The sequence below is a fragment of the Dasypus novemcinctus genome, chromosome 19 (assembly GCF_030445035.2).
Source record: "Dasypus novemcinctus isolate mDasNov1 chromosome 19, mDasNov1.1.hap2, whole genome shotgun sequence".
Lineage (NCBI taxonomy): Eukaryota > Metazoa > Chordata > Mammalia > Cingulata > Dasypodidae > Dasypus > Dasypus novemcinctus.
Genome location: NC_080691.1, coordinates 52,745,986 through 52,766,522, shown reverse-complemented (window position 1 = coordinate 52,766,522; position 20,537 = coordinate 52,745,986). Strand labels below are relative to the sequence as shown.

The window sequence follows — 20,537 nt, the reverse complement described above, 5'->3', positions numbered from 1 at the left end:
TCACTTATTCTATATTAATGTTAAAGATTAGAAAAAAAGAACAAGGAGTTTGGTTTTGTAAGATATGATTAAGCATTTTTTCTCTTCACTTTTCTTTCTCTTTTTTTTAAGCTTTATTTATTTATTTATTTCTCTCTCTCCCCCCCCCCCCCCCCCCCCCGCAGTTGTCTGTTCTCTGTGTCTATTTGCTGAGTTTTCTTCTTTGTCCGCTTCTGTTGTTGTCAGCGGCACAGGAATCTGTGTTTCTTTTTGTTGCGTCATCTTGTTGTGTCAACTCTTCGTGTGTGCGGCGCCATTCTTAGGCAGGCTGCACTTTCTTTCACGCTGGGCGGCTCTCCTTATGGGGCACACTCCTTGTGCGTGGCGCCCCCCTACGCAGGGACACCCCTGCGTGGCAGGGCACTCCTTGCGCGCATCAGCACTGCACATGGGCCAGCTCCACACGGGTCAGGGAGGCCCAGGGTTTGAACCGTGGACCTCCCATGTGGTAGACAGACACCCTAACCACTGGGCCAAGTCCACTTCCCTCACTTTTCATTAATAAGGAGACCTCAAATATGTCATTTAACTGATCTCTGTTCATCTGTGCATCTTTCTGGACACTAGTGGAACAAGTGAGTTAGCAGTTGGAGTTAGATGAGCTAAAAGTGACTGGAAGATAAAAATAAAGAAAAAAAAATAGATTAAAAAAAAGTGACTGGAAAGAACCTTTTAGGAGTAATGTTTCCACAATTTGTTGAGCTACCTTTTTGTTTTTCTGAAATACAGTTATTTTTTTTTTAATTGGGGCTCAAATGCTGAGAGACAGGGAGTGTGCTTTGCACTGGACCCCCTTTTTGTCGTTAGATTTTTTTTTTTAAAACCCCATGTACATTTTATCTTTTTTACATTTTAAGAAAATAGCTAAGGGAGATGCAGAGGAGATGACAAAATGGGGGAAACTCAGGAACAGTGACGGCCAAGGTGTGGTGGGAGGGGCCCCAGCCCTGGCTCGGGTGCTGCGTCTGCTCCATTGTGACCTCTCTGGCTGACCCTGAGCCTTTGTGACAGTCACCTCTCGGGCTGGCCAGGTGCTGTGACACCTGGGGCACCCTCACTAGGAGGGTGGCAGGTTGGGCCCAGGTCCAGAGCCTGGACCCGGAGTCAGAAAGGGGTCACAGGGAGGTATGGAGGGGCCGCAAACCCTGGGCCCCTGCGGCTACCCCCACTCCCAGTGCCCCCCATCCCCAGCACCGAGCCACGGAGGATGCCAGGATCAGCGATGCCAGGGATTTGTAAGGTGGCCCTGCAGGGTCTCCCTACCCTCCACTCATCCAGCGGGGTCTGCAAGGCCTTTCCCAGGCCTTGGGGCAGAGGGCGAGAGGCCCAGAGCAGGAGGTGGGGCACATGGGGGTAACACCTCCAGCCAAGAGGGACAGACCCAGTGCTGGAGACAGAGAGCTGGACCCGGGGCGAGACAGGGGGCGATGGAGGCAGGGCCCAGGCGGGGCTGGTCATTGCACGCAGGGCCAGGGCAGGGGCGGCCAGGCAGGACAGGGCCCCCAGCTCAGGGCCTGGACCCTGCCCATCCCTGCAGCCAATTGGCAGGAACCTGGCCTCACCTGGGGTGGCCGCCTCCCAGCTCCCGGATGTGCCACCGGTGCCTTCGAAACAGTCCTTCCTCCAACTGGAGCAGGAAAACTGGCGTCTGGTGAGTCGGCACAGAAGCCTCCCGTGGAACAAGGGGCCAGGTGGGGTGGCGTGAGGTCCTGGCCGCCCCGGAGCAGCCGTGACGGGCCATCCCATCTCTGTCCCCGTTTCTGCTGCCCCCAACCAGAAAAGGCAGAACCAGGACCTGCAGGAGCAGCTGGGGGCTCTCCTGGGCCCGGGCCACCAGTTCCTGCCCCTGTGTCGTGATCACTCAGACTGCACAGCCTTGACCTGGGTAAGTCAGGGCAGGACCCGCGGGGGCTCACCGAGTGTGGCCCTGTGATCCCATGCGGCCACCACCACCAGCCTCTGCCCCCCCCCCCAACCCCAAGACGTCCATGACCACCTCGGGTGCTGCCTGTGGCCTTGGGGGCTGACACGGGCACCTCTCACAGCCCCCGGAGGTCCCGGAGGACAGGAGGCCCCTGCAGCTCCTGCAGCAGGAGGTGTGCCGGGGGCAGGAGTCTTTTGTGCAGCAGTCACAGGTAAGCTGGGCAGACAGACACCCTGACCGTCCGTCTGGGACCGAACAAGGAGGGCCCAGGGCCAGATACAGAGGGAGGGCGACGGAAGGCTAAGGCGGAGCACGAGGCTGACAGCCACCGGAGGGGGCGCCTGCTCAGTGCTCTGCCGCCCCCCAGAACGAGCTGCAGCAGATCCGACTGTCCTTTGAGCGAAAGAAGATGGCCATCACTGAGGTGCCCCCCCGGACCCGGGCGGGGGGCGCTGGGGGACCCCACATGGTGGGCTGCCTCACAGGTCCTGCCCCTCCAGGGCATGACCAGCACCCCCTCCACCAGGTGTGGGATGGGGTGGCTGAGGTACACATGGCCCTGAACAACCAGGCCACTGGGCTCCTGGTAGGTCCCTGGATGGACAATAGGGGAAAACGGGGAGAAGTGTGTGGGCAGGGGGGGGAGGGGGAGGGTAGTGGGGGTGGGCTGGGAGGGTGAGAGGCAGGGGGTCTGGGAGGGGAGAGGCAAGGAGAGGGTAGCAGGGGTCTGGGGGTAAGAGGCGGGGGGCGGGTGGTGGGAGGTAGGGGGTGAGAGGCAGGGGAGCGGATGGGGGGTTGAGAGGCAGGAAGAGGGTGGCGGGGTGGGTAGGGTAGGGGTGGAGAAACCATTTCCACCCCCTCCCAGAACCTCAAGAAGGATATCCGATGTGTGCTAGACCAGATGGAGGACATCCAGCTGGAGATTCTGGGGTGATGCCCAGGGCCAAGGGGCTGGGGGGCTGGAGGGCTGGAGGTCCAGGGGAGCTGGAGGCCAGAGGGCTGGGGGCCAGGAGGCTGGGTGCTGGGGACCAGCTCCTGGCACTGAGCCAGGACGGGGGCAGGTGTCTGGTGAAAACGGGGTAGATGGTCCCTGACCCGCCCCCACCCCCACCCGGACAAGGGAGGGTACCAGGTTGGGGAGGGGTCTTGTCACGTGGCCCTGACTCCGCGGCTCCCCAGGGATCGCGCTCAGTGCCGCACCCAGACCAGGAAGGAGCATTTGGCTTGCATAGCGGTGAGCCCCGAACCCCCACCCAGCACCCCTCCCCCAGCCTGGCCACCTGGCTCCACCCTAGTGACACGCTGGGGGAGGAGAGGCCGGCCTCATCGGCTGGGCACCCACGTGGGCCCCCGAGGAAGCCAGGTGACCGGAGCCTGGGGTGGAGGGAGTTAGGGGGTGGGCATCAAACCCCACCCCTCCACCCAGGGCTACCTCTGACCCCGGCCCCTCCCGGCAGAAGGCGAGGCCGCAGGTGGGATGTGCCGAGGGGGTCCGCGGCCAGCTCTGGTAAGGTCACTGCGCAGGCAGAGCCCAGGGCCGTCCCCACGGGTGCCCCCCCACGCCCCCTGACGGCCGCCGCCCGCAGGCTGCTGGGCCTGCGGCTGCTGCTGGGCGCCCTGCTGGCCTGCATCGCCGCCTACGTGTACGTGGTGGACCCCGCGCCCTTCGAGGGGCTGGTGCCGCCCCTGCTGAGCCGTGCCGCCGTCTGGAAGCTGCGGGCCTTCCTGGGCCCCTTCCTGCGCCTGGAGGTGGACGACTTCCTCCCCTTCTAGGCCGGAGGCCCAGCAGCCCCAGCGAGGAGGGAGGCCGGGCGGCCGGCACTGCCCAGGGTGCCCAGCGGCCGCACCGGATCCCCAGCAGGAGCCGCGGAGAGGATGGAGGCAGGGTCTGTCCTGAGGGCTGGGCCTGCGGCTGGACATAGAGTCATGACCCCCTCTGTGGTGTGAGCTTGTTTCCGTGGAAACGGGGGCGGGGGTGGAGAGGCGGGCGCCCAAGCCTGGGGATGACCCCAGGGCCAGGGTCTCAGCCTTGATTCTGCCAACCCCTGACCCCAGGCCCCTCTCAGAGCCTTCCCTTGCCCTGCTGGTCACCCCCGCCCAGCTGCCCTCCCAACCCCCTGCCAGGCTTCTTCCCCCACCCTCCAACCCAGGGTCCCCGTCCAGCCCCAGCCTCCTCGCCCCCAGTGGACAAGGGGAGTCGTGGAGGTAAAACACGAAAAATTTTATTCGAGGGCGTTAAGTGGAGGGAGTGGGCAGGGGATGGCCTTCAGAACAATGTAGAATTAGCTCTGTGGTTTGCTTGCCCCCCCCCCCAAAATGGGAGAGGCAGAGCCACAGCGGCGACCAGAGCAGGCGCCCGACCCAGGGCTGACCTGGCCCAGGGACACGGCACGGGGGAAGGGCAGGCCCCCGGGGTCCTCGCGGCACGGGTGGGCAGGCGAGGGGGTCCCACAGGCCAGGCCGGGGTCTCCTTGGGGCTGTGGTGGCTCCGGGAAGTTAAGGCATCATCTGTTCGTGTGCTGGGGGGTGAGAGGGAGGGCGCGGAGTAGGTCCGCGGGGGCAAGATGGGGGTGACTCCTTCTGGGCACCCTGAGACCCCCACCTAGCCCACCCCACAGATCCTGGGAGGGCCCCCCGGGGAAGGAAGTGGCGCCTAAAGTGCTCAGTTGGGCAGGGAGGCCGGGTGATGGCTGCATCGCTAGGAGCGGGGGACCCAGCAGTTCGGGGGACCCGGCAGTTCGGTAGCCCAAAGGGGGAAGGGGCGTTGGACTCCCGCAGCAGATGGGAGTTTCCTGAGGTGGGTGGCCAGAGGGTCCCCCAAGCCCAGGGTGCCACGGCCTGAAGCTGCCTACTTGGCCTCCCGCTCAGGCCACGAGAGCCTGGGGAGGAGGCTGGAGGCGGCGGAGTGCAGGCGACACACGGCCCCGCGGGGGAGCGGCCCAGCCCGGCTCCAGCGGCCCCGCGGCAGGGTGCGGTCCTCATGGTGGCCCAGGTGGCAGAGGTGCAGGCCGGGAGGGGCCCGGGGCTGGCCACGCCGCCCCCATCCTCGGCTGCAGGCGCCAATCCGCCCCCTGTGGGCGGCGGAGGCCGCGAGAGAGAAGCAGAGAAGAGACGGGGGTCAACGCGGGACGGAAACCGCCTGGCCCCAGAGGCCCGGGGCCCCTCACGCCTCCCCCACTGGGCCAGACTCGGGGAACCCAGGCTGGTGCATGGTACCCCCCTTTTACCCCAGCCCCCACTTTCCCTGGGATCTTGCTGGGCGGGGCCGGCGGTCCCCATCCCACCTCCCCCCAGCGCCTGTGGGCTCACCCAGGGCCCTGGGACGGCAGCGACTGCAGCCTTTCTCCAAACGCCCCGTCACCACCAGGAGGGACGCCGAGCCAGGTGGACGGGGCCAGCCCCCGTGTGCCCGCCGCGGGACCCCCCGCCACCGCCACGGCCCCGACCTCCCATGCCTGGGCCCTCCTCTCCCAGGCTCGCCACCCCGCGTCTTGGTGACAGTCCTGGCCTTGCCCAAGAAGAGGCTCGCTGTGACTCTTTTTTTTTTTTTAATAAAATTAGAGATATATAGATGTAGATAAAAAACATAAAACAGACACAAGGCGAGCGGACGCTGTCGTGTGCTTACTCTAGGTCCCTGACCCGGCGAGGCGCCGGTCCCTCCCCAGGTGCTTTTCCGGGCAGGGCCGGGGCCCAGGACTCTGCATGCTTTGGGGCGGGAAAGTCTCTCATTTGGCAGGGAAGAGGTGAGGGGCTGTGGGTTCCTGGTCTCGTCAGCCCCCCTGAAAGTGGGGGGCAGCATCCACCCCTAGGCCCACTCCCACCTGCCCGGCAGCGCCTCCCACAAGAGCATAAAGCAGAGGTTAAGGCTTCCATGAAATCGCAGGTCCCAGCGGCGGTGGGAGGGCATGGGGGGGGGGCAGCCCGAGCATGGGACCGCGTCAGCCTGGGGCACGCAGCTCAGCACACAGACACAGGACACGTGCCGCCAGCTGGGGCAAGACGGGACACACGGAGCTGGGGACCCCCGCCCCCACCCCTGCACAGCTGGCTGTTCATCTGTCCATCGGGGGTCTGTGGGCCAGGACCCCCACCCACCCCTACAGACGCATCGGGCTTTGTGGGCTCCAAGCTTCCAGCAGGGTCGGTGAAAGGCAACAAGTTGGGGGTGGCGGGGGCCCTCAAGGAGGATGGCCGGGGGTGCCGGCCTCTCTCCTGCCTACAGGATGCCAGGAACTGGCCTGAAGACCACCTCGGGGTGTCGGGGCACTGGGGGGGCGGTTACAGGACTGAGCCCGGGGGAGGGCCCAGGCCACGGCGCCGCAGGTGCGGTCCACGCCACAGGCCCGCAGCCGGGAGGCGGGCGGGGGGATGAGCTGCGGAGGCGTCCTCTCTCCTCCCGAGGCGTCCGCGCCATGCTTGGGCCTCGCCCCCAGGTCCCCGAGGGCAGGGCCGGGCGCGGCGGCCGCGGTGGGGCTCCCGGTCCCCGGGGCGGGCAGCTGTCTGTCCTCACACGGAAATCTCGTACGTGGTCCCGCCCACGCCGGACACCTTCTTGACGAGTGCGTGCCGCGCGGGGCTGGTGGACGGCCCCGGGGGGCCGGCGGTGGACCCCAGGCGGGCCAGGCCAGGGGACTGCCCGTTAAGCTTACTGGGGGGGTTCTTCAGCTGAGGGTGGTCCCTGCATCAAAACAAGCAGACACACGTGCACACGGTGAACACAGACAGACAGATGGAAGACGGGACGAGATGGATGCGGACCGGACAGCCTGGACAGTCCCTGTCCTCCCGAGTTCCCAGGGTCTCTCCCAAGAGAGAGATGGGAGGGGGTGTGTGCCTGCCAGGGATGGGTAGGACTGCCACGGGACAGACAGACGGACATTGGCTCAGCCCAGTGCCCACAGAGGGGCAAGTCTGGCAAGAACGGTCACCACCCTGGCTCCCTTGGCCCTTCCGGCCACCCTCGTCCGGCCACAGGGAGTGCGGGGAGCCCCCAGCTCTGCCCTGGTGACCCCGACTGGCCCCCTCCCCACTGCCCGCTGTCCCCCAACCTGCCCTGAACTGGCCAACCGCCTCTGACCGTGGCTACCCAAACACCCCGAGAACGGGCTCCCGTCACCCACACTACCACCCGCCCCGCGGCTCTGCAGCAGCGATCCACCCCCGCCCCCCGTGCAAACCAAACGCGCTGCAGCCACGTGCAAAGAGGGGAGGCCAACTTCGGGGGGAGCCCCCGGGGACCTCAGCTGCTGCACTAGCCAACGGGCAATGACCAAGCCTGCCCTCAGGGCTGCTGGGGACTGGACGGGGTCGCGTGACGTCCCCATGGGAGGCTGGGCACAGGTAGCAAGGAGGGGCTCGGCTCTTGTGAACGACAGGGGGCCCTGAGACCAGCCTGCCTTCCCCAGGGGTCTCGATTTCCCCATCTCAGAGCGGGCACATCCACCTGCCCTCGGCCTCCTGAGATGCAGTGGGGCTGGCCCAGGGAGGGCCCCAAAGGCACCCCGACCCTGCATGAGCAGGGACAGCCTGACCCACGTGGTCAGTGGCCAACGGTCACCAGGAGGAACCCAGGCAGAATGCACGTGGGCCTCAAGAGGAAATCTTGTGTCCATCCCCGGGGGTGTCAAAAGGTCCTCAAGGCCAGGCCACCCTCTGCCCTGACGCCTGTGCCAAGAGCCACAAGGCAGGAGACCACTCCTACCCCACAGCAGCCAAAGCCCCCCAGACGAGCGCCCGGCTCCGACGCCCGCCCTGCCCATCCCCACGCGAGAAGGCCACCCCGCCCCCGGGGGCACCCACCTCTGCACGGCCAGCGAGGCCGGCGGCTCCGGGAGCTCGGCGTGGATGAAGGACACAGCCTTGGAGCCCCCATAGGAGGGTGAGCGGGGCGTGGCGGGCGGGGAAGGAGGGCCCTGGCGCGCGGGGGGACCGGCGCGAGCCGCTGCCCGGCCGGGGCCCAGGGGCGTTGTTGTTGGCCAGGTCGGCCTGCAGCGAGGACGACGACGAGCGCGGGGCCCGGCTGATGGCGCTGGACAGGGAGGACAGCGAGGTCTGCAGGGCCGGGTTGCGGGCCCCGCCAAAGCCGGGCCCCGGCCCGAGGTCATCCCTAGAGCCGTAGCGTGGCCCAGGTCCGCGGGGGCCCTCGGCCAGTACACTGGCCTGCTGCAGGCTGTAGGAGCTGGGCGCGTCATAGACGCCCGAGTCGCCGAAGAGCGAGTCGGCCTGCGAGCGGAGCAGGCGCTCGCGCTCCTCCCGGTCCTTGCGTTCCTGGATGGAGGCCATGATGGTCCTGGACAGGTTATCGTAGCGCACGGGCGACGGCTCCCGGGGACGGGGGCCCAGCCCGGGGCTGAAGCTGCGGGGCGGGGGCCGCGCGGGGGGCTCGCCGGCCACCCCGGGGTGCAGGTATGGGGAGCGGAAGCTGGCCAGGCCGGCCGTGGGGTGGGCCGGACATGCGTGGGTGCCAGGGGAGCCGGGGGCCAGCAGGCTGTCAAAGGACAGGCTGCCGTTGCGGCTGGGCAGCGCGTGGGGGGTGAAGATGCCACGGTGGGGTGTGGGGGGCCCGCCCTCGGAGCGCAGGGGCTGCAGGGCCACGTGGTCCCCGGCCCGCCGGCCCGCGGCCTTGAGGCTCAGGGAGCGCAGGGCCCCCGAGAAGGCCTCGGCGGTGCTGAGCGGCGGGGATGGTGGGTAGGCCACACGCGGGCCGCCGGGCGTGAAGTCAGGGAGGTCCAGGCTGGGCTCGGACGCGAAGTCCAGGCTGTCGTCCCCGAGGGTCAGTGAGTCGGGGCCCGGGACCTGTGGGGAGAGAGGGACGCATCCGCCCGCTGCCTGCCAGGACTGGGCTGTTTGCAGACACCACGGCCGCCAGGCCTCACCGTCTCAGGATCACCCACCCCCTCCTCCCCCTCAGAGCCCCCCGTCCCCGGCTGTGCAGGGTTTGGCCAGCCCAGTTGCTGGGCTGGATGGTACAGCCACCCCAGGAGCTGGGCTTTAGGGACACGGGATAATCGCCAGCCACACGGTGAGCCAGGGGCACCCCAAGGACAGAGGCTCACGGTGGCCACAGCCGAGGGGCTGCGCATGGCAGCACGGGGACAGCGCGAGGGTCAGGCAAGCTCAGCTGCCCTGCCCGGGCGGGGGCTGCTGAGACGCAGGACATGGGTCCTGAGAGGGGCAAGGGGGACCCCAGCCTGCCCGGGCTGCGGGCTGCCATCCCGGTGAGCAGCCCAGTTGCTCCACTCTACAACCGACAGAACTTAGGACAGAGAAGTGGCCTTTCTAAAACAAGTTCCAAATTCTTCCAAAGCCTTCCCGTGGGCCTGAAAGGAGGGACGGGGCAAGAATTCCAGGCATCCTGGCACTCGGGGCAGTGCCGCCTACTGGGCCTGCAGGCAGCGCTGTCAAGGAGGCGGGGCGGGGGCAGAAGTGGAGACAGCGGACATGGGTGGGGCAAGGGGGGGCCGAGGGGAGACGGCACTCCCTCACAAGCCGCCCAGGACACCTGGCCTGGCTACCCCCACCCACCCTCGGGTCCAGGTGCCCTTTCCGTAGGGACCAGACTGTACCCCCTTGAGACCCAGGAGGGCTGGACAGAGCGGTGGCCTCTGGGATGTGACTGTGGGTGTGGCCTGCTCTGAGGCTGGGTCTGGTGTGGGTGGGGCCTCGTGTGGGTGGGGCCTCGTGTGGGCGGGGCCTCCTCAGGGTGTGGCTCCTGGGGATCCTCATGTGGGCGGGGCCTCCTCTGGGTGTGGCTCCTGGGGGTCCTCCTGTGGGCAGGGCCTCTTCTGGGTGCAGTCTCCTCTGGGGCCAGCCCTCGCGTGGGTGGGGCCTTGCATGGGCGGGCCCTTGTGTGGGCAGGGTTTCCTCAGGGTGTGGCTCCTGGGGGTCCTCGTGTGGGCGGGGCCTCCTCTGGGTGTGGCTTCTGGGGGGTCCCTAGGGTGTGGCCTGCTCTGGGGCAGGGCTCCTCACCTGTTCCCCCGGCCCACAGAAGGGAGCCTTGGGTCCAGTGGGGAAGGCTGGCCGGAACTTGTACATGGCAGGAGTGGGTGGGCTGGTCCTCACAGACAGGCCACTCTCTGGGGGGACGGAGCACTGTCAGACGGGGGTGGAACGGGGTCACCAGTCCGTGCACCTCCCCCACAGCTCAGCCGCCGCACCCCCCACCTCACCGGCACTGCCCGGGCGAGGGGTCTGCAGGTCGCTGCCAAACGTGCCGGTCTCCACCTTGGGGGGCAGCGGTGGCCCCAGGTCCAGCGGCTTCTCGTCCAGCAGGTCCAGGCTTCCCTTGGACTGGGGGGGAGGGGGTCCATGGGAGGCAGGGCACAGATGAGGGGAAGGGCTTAACCAAGACCCCCCTCCCCAGGATTGGCCCCATCCCTCCCATCTCTGGGCTCTTCCGGGCCCCTAACCCCCACCCCGCCCTGGGCCCCACCTTGCTGCGGCCCAGGCCAGCCTTCAGCCCGTTGTCACTAAGCTTGACCTTGAGCGGTGCAGCCCGCTCCAAGAGCTCAGGCCGCAGGAAGGGCGGCTTCAGGCTCACCGCCAGCGGCAGATGGGGCGACTCCACCACGTACCTGCGTGGGGGGTGGCAGGGGTGTCAGAGGCCAGGCGACCCTGTCCCCCACACATGCACCAGGGACGGGGGGGGGCGGTCCGCAGTGGCCCACCCTGCCCCGGCAGGGCCCCCTCACCACCCGCCTGGGCCAGGCCTCACCGGGGCGCCAGGGGGCTGCACAGCACGTGTTCCACGTTCCCATAGCAGCCGCGGGTGAAAGGGTTCACACCCCCGCGGAACTTCCCCGTCACCTGCAGACACGGGAGCCCTCAGCCAGCCCAGTCTCCAGGGTCCGGGCCAAGGTGGACAAGGGGACAGGTGGGCGGGTGGTCTTTGGAAAAGGGGAGGGGGTGGGGGGCAGGGTTCGCAGGCCCTGAATGACGGGCAGCCGCAGTCCCCAGGGTGAGGGTGCATGCGGGGGCCAAGGCTCACCCCTGAACCCGCTCGGTGGTCTCTAGGCTGGCGCCTTCTCCCCTCCCGGCTGCACAGGCCACCCAGAACGAGGCCCACCCCATGGGGTCCCCATGCGGCTGGGACACGGCCCCCCCCCCGCCCCACCCACAGCACCCCTTCTCCCCAGGCCTGCACCTGCTCGTTGGTGGTTCGCCCCCGCGTGACCAGCACCACGTGGAAGCCAGTGAGGCCAATGACGGGGATGAAGAAGAGGCCGGCCACGCACATGACCGCCATGCTGGCCCGTCAAGGCCAAAGGTGCGGGCACCCGCCAGCAGCCCACTCCCACCCCTGCTCGCCCGCCAGGGACCTGGGGACCTGGCTCCCCCTGCAGCCCTGGCCCCCCACCCCCCACCCCGCGGAGCAACGTCCCTCCTCCCCACCCCACCCTCCGCGTTTTGGGGCACAGGGCCAAGGATACGTGATGGTAGTGTGGGCGGCACCCAGGCCCTCAGCGTGGTTCAGCACGTAGACCAGGCCGAAGGCCACGACGCCCACCATGTGTGCGCTGAGCGACAGCAGGAACAGGAAGAAGTAGCGGTAGTTGCGGCGCCCGATGCAGTTGTTGACCCAGGGGCAGTGGTGGTCAAAGTCCTGGGCGGGAGTGGCGCATCAGGGGGGCTGGCCGGCGGCTCGACCCTGGGGGCTGGGGTAGGGGTGGGGCGGCAGGGTAGGAGACGGACGCAAGGAAGGGGCGGTGGTCTGGTGGAACATGGGGTGTGGGTGGTTGGGGGCTAGGAGGGCTGGGGGGTTGGGAGGGGGCTGGGGGGCTGAGTAACTGTGGCTGGCTGGCCAGGATCTGTGTGGCCACGGCCGGGTGGTCGGAAGCTGGGTGACTGTGGCTGGGTGGCCAGGTGGTTGGGGATCGGGTGGGCATGGTTGGGTGGTCGGGGACCGGGTGGTCATAGCGAGATGGCCAGGGGTGAGTGGCCACGGACCAGATGGTCAGGGGCCGGGTGGCTGGGTGGGCGGTGGGCAGCAGCCACAGGCAGGGCGGGCCGGGCGGTCACCTCCACGCAGTTGTCGCAGACGCTGCAGTGGGAGCAGCGGGGCGGGCGGTAGAAGTGGCAGGTGGCACACCACTTCATGCGCACCTGGATGCCCCTCACGTCCACATTCTTGTACAGGGGGGCCCGGAAGTCGTCTTCCTTGTCCTCGTCCTCGTCCGCTGCAGGCCGGGGTGGCAGAAGGTGACACGCCTGCAGGAGGCCCCTGTCTGCCAGCCCTGCCCTACCGCCACCGGGACCCCAGGGAGCTTCTGTAGCAGCCACTCACACCCTAGAGAGAGCAGGCAGGTGTGCTAAACCCCCCACCCCCCAACGCAGGGCCCTCCCTACCTCGGGGGAAGACGCCGGGGTCCATGAAGGTAGCCATGCTGAAGTTGGCCAGGACGAAGAGGAAGATGATGCCATTGTAGACGGGAACCGCTGGGGACACGGCGCGTGTCAGCCACGGGCACCTGTGGCAAGACGGGCACCGGTTCACGGGAGGGCCAGGGTAGGGAGGGAACGGTGGGCAGATCGAGACACGTGCCAGCTCCCATCCAGCCCCCGCCCTGCCAGGGTACCTGTTGGGAACTCAACAGCCAACCGAGAAAATCAGAGGCTTGGAGGGGTCCAGAGGCCTGGGGTTGCCCCATTTGGGAGGGGGTCAGAACCGGGCCGGGCAAGAGCGCAAGGGACCGGGTGGGCCGCCTGAACTCAGGACAGGATGGTGACCCTCCCATGCCACCCAGGCCAGAGTTGGGCCACAGCACTACCCGGCATCCCCAGAGGGCAGGGGGAACCCTGCCAGGGAGATTTTGGGGTATGGGGAGCCCCAGTCCTGAGTCAGTAAATGCAGAAAGGGTGTCACCCCTGGCCTGCCCTGAGGTGAGGCATCAGGTCTCGGGGACCCCGGCACATCCCCATGCAGGCCACCCCTTCTTTTCAGCTCGTCTTGACCTTCTCCAGACACCAGGGTGGAACAATCTAGAAAAGCAGAGGGTTCCCCCTGCTTCCGCCTCCCCCAACAGCCTTCAACGCCGGCTCCAGTGGCCCTCTTCTGGGAAGCCTTCCTGGGCTCCAGCCCCTGCCCCAGCCCTGGGGGTGGGCCCTGGAGGCCGTCTCCTCGGCAAATGAGTTCCTGTCTGGCCTCAGGTCCCGGCTCGAACAGTTCCTGTGCCAGCGGCGGGGTGCCTGGTCTCAGGCCCCCTCCGCCGACCCCCACGCAGCCCTGAACGCGGGGTGCCTGCCACGCCGTCCACGCCGTGCCAGCCCTGGCCGGGAGCCAGCCTCGCCGCGCGGGCACCTGTGCTCCGCGGCAGCAGAACACCGCTATATTTAGCGGGAACCAAGAGGCTATTTAAAGATTGTGTTTCCCACGGCAGCCCGCGCTGCGGGCCGGGAGCCGCCAGTTCCCCGCCTCCTCTCCAGGGCCCCAAGAAAGGGACACAGCCGGGGACACGGGGTTTGGGCCACGCAGGCTGCTTTGCCGGGAGGGCCCTCCTCCATCAGGGCCCTGTCCGGTGGCCCGGGGTGCACATCACAGACACCTCCCCATGTGCAGACGACACCCAGTACATGTTTGTGGCCTCCAGTCCCACACTGCCCAACAAGGTGACAGCGGTCCCTGGTGACAAAGGTCTGCACAAGGGGGATATGCCAAAGGGGATGGGCTTGACAGGAGCTATCACCTGCCCCCAAAGCAGCAGCCAAGCTCTCGGAGAAGGGGGAATCCACGGCTGCTTCTGGGCAGGGCTGCTGCATTTCTGTGCAGAATGGCAAAATGAAAACATGGGCTCCTGGTTAAAAATTTTAGGAATTTCAAAATGGTGACCTTGGAGCATTGAAGCCCAGTGTGGTGCCCGAGTACCCCCCAGCACACCCCGTACACCCCGAGAGGCCCCCCAAGCACCCATGAGCATGGTCTCCCAAAGGGGGTCAGAGTGGCCCCGGTTGCACGCTATGCAGTGAGCAGTCTTGCCATCTGCAAGCCTGGGGAGCACACCAGCAGGCCAAGGAGGGTGGGTAGGCGGGCAGATGTGGGGTACGCCGCAGGCAGGTGAGCACTGAGGGCCGGGACCTGGGGGGAAGAAGCCCCAGCACAGGCCGTCCCTCACATTCCATGGAGGAGGCTTCGGGGTGGCTGTCGGGCTTCACCTCGGATCCGAGTGCCGTGGGACACTGTCCCGCTCACAACTCGTCCCATGTTGGCTCCCTGGCATGAGGCAGCAGCCTCAGTGCCCTCTTACAGACAGTGACAAAGGCTCCGAGTGGGACCCCATGTGCCATGCCCCACACCGACGAGAGGTTCCTGCGGGCACAGAGCCTCCCCGAGCCTCAGTGTCCCCGACCCCAAAGCAGAGGTGCTGGGCAAGGGCCGTGGGCGAGATGCCTCAAGGAAGGTGGGCAGCAACGGGGACCCCAGGCAGCCGTGAGGCCGTGTTTAGGAATCCGTGACCAGGCAACACCTGTCCTGAGCATCAGAGCCCGCAGTCCTGGCCACGCCCACCAGGTGTGGGAAAGGTGTCCAGGGGAGGCGCCAGGATCAGACCCTGCCATGTGTTCCTGTCCCCGTCCCTATGGGTGGTCTCCGTCAAACCCCAGCGGGCCAACCCTGCCAAGGCCCCAGACTCAGCGGCCTCGGTGGGAGTGACATGGGAGAACAGAGGAAAGAACACGGACAGGCATATGCAGAGACACACGTGTGTGCCTGCGTGAACACAAATGTAGACACGTAAATGCACATGCATGAGCCGACACACACCCAGGAGCACGCAGACACACAACAGCCACATCCAGAACACACACATGAATGTGTGCATACGTACAGATGTGCACACCCAGGAGCATACACACACAGCCATGCTCACAACACACTAGTGAACACAGGCACACACGCAGATGTGCAAGCCCAAGTGCATGGACACACAGTCACGCTCAGAGCACACATGTAGACATGTGCACATGCCCAGAATACACATAGACACAGACATGCAATTCACCCACACGTGAACACAGAAATACATGCATGCACAGAGAAACACACAGGAACATGCAGGCTCACATGGACACACACAAACCTGCAGAGACATCCACACATGCACACACATAGGCACACATATAAACTCATAAGCACACATGGCATACACGCATATACACTCGCAAGCACACTCATGCCCACAGAGGCATGCACGTATGAACACGCAAGACACAGACACCCTGCCAGGCTTGCCTATGTACACGTGCATGCATGCACATGTACAGACCTGCACACTCGTGCACACATGGGTACACATGCATGCATGCACACAACACACATCTAGGCACACTCACCCAGCTGCACAGATACACGTGTGCACACATGTGAGGATGCACATGTGCAGGCGCACACACGTATGGACGTAGACATGCTCCTTCCCCACTGTCACCAGCCCCAGGAGCAGGCGCAGGGGCTCCCAGCCCTGCTTCTGCCTGGCAAGACCCTCAAGCTCTCTGGCAAGCATGACAAACGGGCTCTCAGGGGACAGCACCAGCCAGCTCGAGGCCCCTCCCCACACTGGCGTCGCCCTGGGCTTTTCTGCCTGAGGCCGTGTCACCCTCCCTCCATCCAAGCCAGGACAGGCCACCCCAGGCTCCCCTGTCCCAGGCTGGCTCTAGGAGGCCCCCGGCAGTCCCCCAATTCCGAGCTCATTGACTCCCAAAAGAGAGGGCCGAGTCACAGGACCCCGGGGTCAGCCACTGGCGGGTGTCTGTGGGAGGACACGGAGGCAGGCGGCGGCCACTTCTCCGATGATCCACTCCTGGCCAGCTGGAGGCCCCGACTGGTGGAGGGTGGAGGCTCCGAGCCTCCTCCCATCCAGCCTCCGCCCCCCGAGCCTGGGCCACGGGCCACATGCCATGGTGGTGGACCCCACCCGGCTGAGGCCCCCGAGCCCCTGAGCCCCGCCTGGGCCAGGCAGAGAGACACCGCCCAGCTGCGGGGGTGGGGGTGGGTGGGTGGCAGGGGCCACATGTGCACCACAGCTAAATGTGGAATGGAAAAATTTAAATCAGCCGTTTTCATTTAAATCAGGTTTTTCATTAGCACTGTTGGTGTCAGAGTGGCGCTCGCCCACGATGCTGCCCGGGGCCGAGGGGTCAGCCGGCCGGCCTGGCCTGGACTGGCCCAGCGAGATCCGGGGTCATCCGACAACTGCTGCACCTGCCAAGCAGGCCCCTCCCCCCCGGGAAGAGGGGGAAACTGAGGCTCAGAAGAGCCAGGAGTCGCCCAGGCGATACACAGTGAGTCCCAGCAGGGAGGCTCAAGCCCGAGCCGGGGACTCTGGCCGGGTCACCGTGGCCAGCCTGGCCTGAGGCCCTGGACTTCCCTTGGGGCTGTCCCTCTGATGTCCACAGGCTCCCGTCCTTTAGTGGGGATACCAGGTGGGAGGTGGGGACCCAGTCGGGGGGGTCCCTGGGCCACTCCCAGCACCTGACCCAGCCCATACCATGCCACCAGGTGAAGGCAACTCTGCGCCCTAGGGACCAACCCTACCAGGAAACCCAGGAAGGCTTCAGAGAGGAGGCAGCCCCAGGGAGCCTGCCCTCGGCGGGTATCCCATCCTACATTTATAGTCGCCCCCCCGTACCCACCCACTTCCAGTGAGATGTGGGGACAGCTGGCTGGTCCGACCCCCACGAGTTGGTCTGAGCGGGGGGTGCCCCAGCCCCCCACCCTGCCTGACGCCAGGCACCATCGCCTGCCTGGTGCGTGATGGACCCTGCCTCTCGGGGCCACTCGTATTTGTTGGATGCAGACACTTGGCTCTGGGAGGGCCGCAGGGGCAGAGCTGGGGGTATGGGGAGGGTTTCCCGCACAGGGCTGGGCAGGAGGCATGGAAGTGGCCTGCTTTCCCCCCTGGGCAGCGAGTTGGAGGCAGCTGGAAGGGTGGGGGCCAGAGAATAAGGACATGCCCACAAAGGGGGCTTGCTTGGAGGGGCTCCAGGCCTAACCACTGTGCCCCCCACACACCTGCCCCTCCTCAGCGCAGCTGCTGTGCCTGGTGGCAACAGGCCCGGTGCCACCCTGTGGAGCCACCTCAGGGGGGCCTACACCAGCCCCCAAATGCAGCCTCAGGCTGGGGGGTGGGGGGTGGCTGGGTCCCTAGCACCCCTGCACCACTACTCTCCAACAGGTGAGGCCGGAGAAGGTCCACACAGGCAGGGCTGGCACACAGGGACGACTTTTGGTGACCCAGGGGAGCCGGCCCACCTCGGCAGCACAGGTGTCCTGGAACCCACAAACCTCAGCTTCTAGGAACAGAGCAAGTGGGGAGGCTCGAGTCACAGGGACATCCCCTCGTGGGCCTGAGCTGCTACAGACAGGACACTGAGCACGTGCTGGGGAGGCTGGGGCCTGGAGGGGACCGATATGAGTGCACAGGGGGCTCGGGTGGGGGCGGAGGGGCTGGACACCAATCTCCTGGGGGAGGGGTGAGTGGGGGGAGGGTATCAGTTCAGGCTGCCCCATCAAGCTCTTTATCTGCATTTCACAAGTTCTCCATTGAGAATATTAATCATTTCCAAAGTCAGAGAAAAGGCACCAAATTGCTTGGGGAGTGAGGTATGGAGATGGACAGGTGGGAGACAGGCCAGGCGGCTGAGACACCCACCCCCCCTTCCCTGGCTGGGGCACCCTGGGCCTCGGGGCAGGGGGACAAGGCAGGGGACAGAGCAGGGCCCTGTTCCCACAGGAGCCTCCGAGGACCTGCCTCCAGGCCAGCCCACCCGCCAACCCCCCTCCGCTTTGCCCCCCCACACATGACAGCATCTATGTGACAAGGAAACGTCCCTGTCCTCGAGTCAGAAAGAAGCCTGTCCACACCGGCGGTTGTTAAACACGGTCTCAGCCATCTGCGGCGCCCACCCAGCCCACGGCCACATCCCCGCCGTGGGGAAAGGGTGCCTGGCTGGGGCGAGTGGGCCTATCCCTGCACCCCCTCAGCCCTCACCCACCTCGCCCATGTCCCAGTGTCCGCCCCTGCCCCGGCTCACTGAGATTCCTGAGGCCTCAGCTCCCAAGGAGGCTTGCAGGGGTCCTTGCCTGGCCCCTGGGCTCCAGCCTTGGACACGGGGAAGTGGGTGATCGTGGATCTGCCTGGCTGAGGCCGGTGAGCCCCCATCCCCTCCACAGGACTTGAGAGGCCCCACGGGACCCCCTACACACACAGCCACGGAAAGGGAGCCCGCCGCCAGCCTGTGTCTGGTCCGCCAGTCAGACCAAGTCCCAGGCTAGGTGGGCCCAGCAGCCACCCTCCGCAGGCGTGGGTGCTTCCTTCCCACCGCCGAGGCCCGTCCCCGAGGGTCCCAGCCCCTGCCACAGCCCAGACCCTGGCAGTGCCGGTGAAAGTGTCTGTTCTCAGATGTGGCCTGGCCTGGTCCCTCCAGCTGCAACCCGGAGGACCTGCCCTCGGGGGCTGCCAGGGAGGGTGGAGGGCCCGGGCAGTGGACCCGTGGAGGCAGGCGTGGAAAGGTCACCAGGCCGGAGTCACCCGTGGTGGCTGGGGGGCAGGCACGTGGCAGCGGGGTCAGACCCCACCTACGCAGGAACAAACTGGCTCCGGGCCCGGGGCCGGGAGGCCAAGAGTGGACCCAAGTGCACCCATGTGGGGCGCGGCCGGCCGGAGCCACACCCTGGAGAGCCAGTGCCCACACTCCCCATGGGGGCCGGCACCCCGCCCCTGGCAGACCCCGGCAGTGTCCACCAACACGCGTCCCCAACCCGGAGGACACACCTGTCCCTGGTGTCCCAGACAGATGCACTCTCGGTCCCAGCCTCTCAGCCCAGGGTGGGCTCACGGCACCCACCCCCTCCCCAGGCAGCTGGGGCCCCAGCTCTGACCCCAGAGGACCCAGGCGATGTCTCCCACCCCACGGCCCGCCCTGCCCAGCTGGGTCCCCTAACCCAGGAGGCCAGCCCCTGTCCCTCCTCCGCCTGCCCAACTCCAATTTCCAGGTCCCTGGGGGGCCCCTTGCCCCTCCACGCTGGGACCTCCGGCCGGCGCCCCACGCACTCACGTGAACACGAAAAAGAGGGTGCTGGAGCCGACCAGCAGCGCGGCGGCCGTGGCCACCGGGATGTACTTGGCGGGTTTGAGGCGCGGCCCGGGGCTGCGGGGCATCCTGGGCGCCGCGCCGCCGCATCCCTCCCCGGGGCCGGGCGGCCGGGCGGGCGGGGCCGGCCGGGGTCGGGCCGGGGTCGGGCCGGGGTCGGGCTGGACGCGCGCAGGACCCGCGGCAGCGGCGGCGGCGGCGGAGGAAATCCCACCCCACGGGCGGCGGCGGCGGCGGCGCCGCGCTGATGTCAGCGCGCCCCTTAAGGTGGACCGGGCGGCGGGGCCGGCTGCGGCGCGCGGGGCCCGGGGCGCCCCTCGACGACCGTCCTTGCGCGCTCCGGGTTCCTGCGCCCTCCCCGGGCTGTGTCTGGGGGTCGCCACCGCCCCCCTCGCACGTCCCCTGCAAAGAGAGGTCCAGCTTTAGGGGGAACCTGCTCCTCCCACTCCGTGACCACGCTGGCTCTCAATGGGGTCACTCGTCACCCTGGGGCCCCGGCCAAGGCAGTGCCAGCACCGTCATCCTGAGTCCCCCGGGGCCTCCGCTGTCCCTTCCCCTCAAAAGCCACCAGGCTGGGTCCCCGCCCTCCGTGCTCTTCCCCACCCTCTCGGGCAGGCTGGACTCCTCTGGCTTTCACGGGGTGGCCCTGGTGGGAACACTGCAGGGTCCCCTTGCTTGTTTATCCCCTGCCCACGTGTCCCCCAGCTGCACCAAAGGGCCCCAGCACTGGCCCCTGCGGAGAGCGGGTGAGAGTGGGTGCTGTGTCCCTGTACATCCTGGCCCCTCGGCCATGCCCCAGATGCCCCCTGCTCCCCTCCTGGGTGGGGCTCCCCTCCTGTGTGGGGTGCCCCTCCGCAGCCCCGGTGCCCCCAGCCCCTGGCCCTGGAACTTGCTGGGGCCAGGACAGGAAACCCCACCCGCCACCTCGGCTGCTTAAGGTGGACCGGTCGCAGAGTGGCCTCGGGGGGGCTCGGATCCTACCAGTGAACCCCCCCCCCCAATACCAGGCCTCACGGTTGGGACCCAGTTCCCCATCTGCCTCTCCGGAGGCAGGCCAGAGTCTGTGCCCAGGCCCCCTCCAACAGGTCACAGGTTCCTGCCATCCTGGAGAGGGAAGAGGTGGTGGCGCCTCCAACCCAGAAGCGAGAGACCCCCACCACAGGCCCGGATCTGGGCGGGACCCTATCCCCTGCGCCCCCTGGACTCTTGTAGCCTGGTGACCCCCTCCTTCCTGCTGGCTTCCACACGACCCCCTGACCCCGAGGTCCCTCCTGGCTGGACATGGGCTTTGCAAAGGACCCAGCGCCCAGCTCCTCCTCCAGGAGACAGAGGAGGTAGGAACCAGCCTCTAATGCAACTCTTTGACAGCAGGAATAGAGACAGGCCTTCTCCGTGACACCTCCAGTTATAACCTCTGCTCTGTGAGGCTCTCCTGCCTGCTTCCGGGAAGGGCCCTCGGGTGCCCCCCTAAGGAAACCCAGCATGGGGG

The 20,537-nt window shown here is 66.8% G+C and overlaps 2 protein-coding genes across 6 annotated transcripts; one reads left to right on the top strand and one right to left on the bottom strand.

Moving 5' to 3' along the window:
• Positions 1–1,121: 1,121 nt before the first annotated feature.
• CCDC188 (coiled-coil domain containing 188) lies at positions 1,122–3,914 on the top strand. Of its 5 annotated transcripts, XM_012518274.2 has the most exons (10): positions 1,122–1,274; positions 1,577–1,690; positions 1,817–1,924; positions 2,085–2,174; positions 2,331–2,387; positions 2,490–2,549; positions 2,829–2,893; positions 3,143–3,197; positions 3,421–3,470; positions 3,550–3,829. In XM_012518274.2, the coding sequence occupies exons 1-10, from the start codon at positions 1,167–1,169 to the stop codon at positions 3,734–3,736; spliced, it is 894 nt and encodes a 297-aa protein (XP_012373728.2). In that variant the 5' UTR covers positions 1,122–1,166; the 3' UTR covers positions 3,737–3,829. The 5 variants fall into 5 exon arrangements, with proteins under 5 accessions (XP_012373728.2, XP_058137862.1, XP_058137861.1 ...); XM_058281879.1 differs by having other exon boundaries at positions 2,331–2,549; positions 3,424–3,470; positions 3,737–3,914; XM_058281878.1 differs by having other exon boundaries at positions 2,331–2,549; positions 3,737–3,914.
• A 255-nt stretch (positions 3,915–4,169) lies between these two features.
• Positions 4,170–19,222, bottom strand: ZDHHC8 (zinc finger DHHC-type palmitoyltransferase 8). The gene is given in 12 exon segments (XM_058281871.2): positions 4,170–5,034; positions 7,766–7,890; positions 7,892–8,761; positions 9,935–10,041; positions 10,135–10,255; positions 10,398–10,539; positions 10,680–10,771; positions 11,109–11,211; positions 11,395–11,567; positions 11,984–12,141; positions 12,311–12,432; positions 19,013–19,222. Coding segments are annotated over 12 exon segments (2,340 nt in total). The 5' UTR covers positions 19,117–19,222; the 3' UTR covers positions 4,170–4,811.
• Positions 19,223–20,537: the final 1,315 nt, after the last annotated feature.

Excerpts from the sequence above, each read along its gene's own strand:
- CCDC188 (XM_058281876.1), top strand. The coding sequence starts at position 1,167 with ATGGAGGGGCCGCAAACCCTGGGCCCCTGCGGCTACCCCCACTCCCAG. Across the intron at positions 2,175-2,330 it reads CTTTTGTGCAGCAGTCACAG|AACGAGCTGCAGCAGATCCG; the intron begins GTAAGCTGGGCA and ends GCCGCCCCCCAG. Across the intron at positions 2,894-3,142 it reads ATCCAGCTGGAGATTCTGGG|GGATCGCGCTCAGTGCCGCA; the intron begins GTGATGCCCAGG and ends GCGGCTCCCCAG.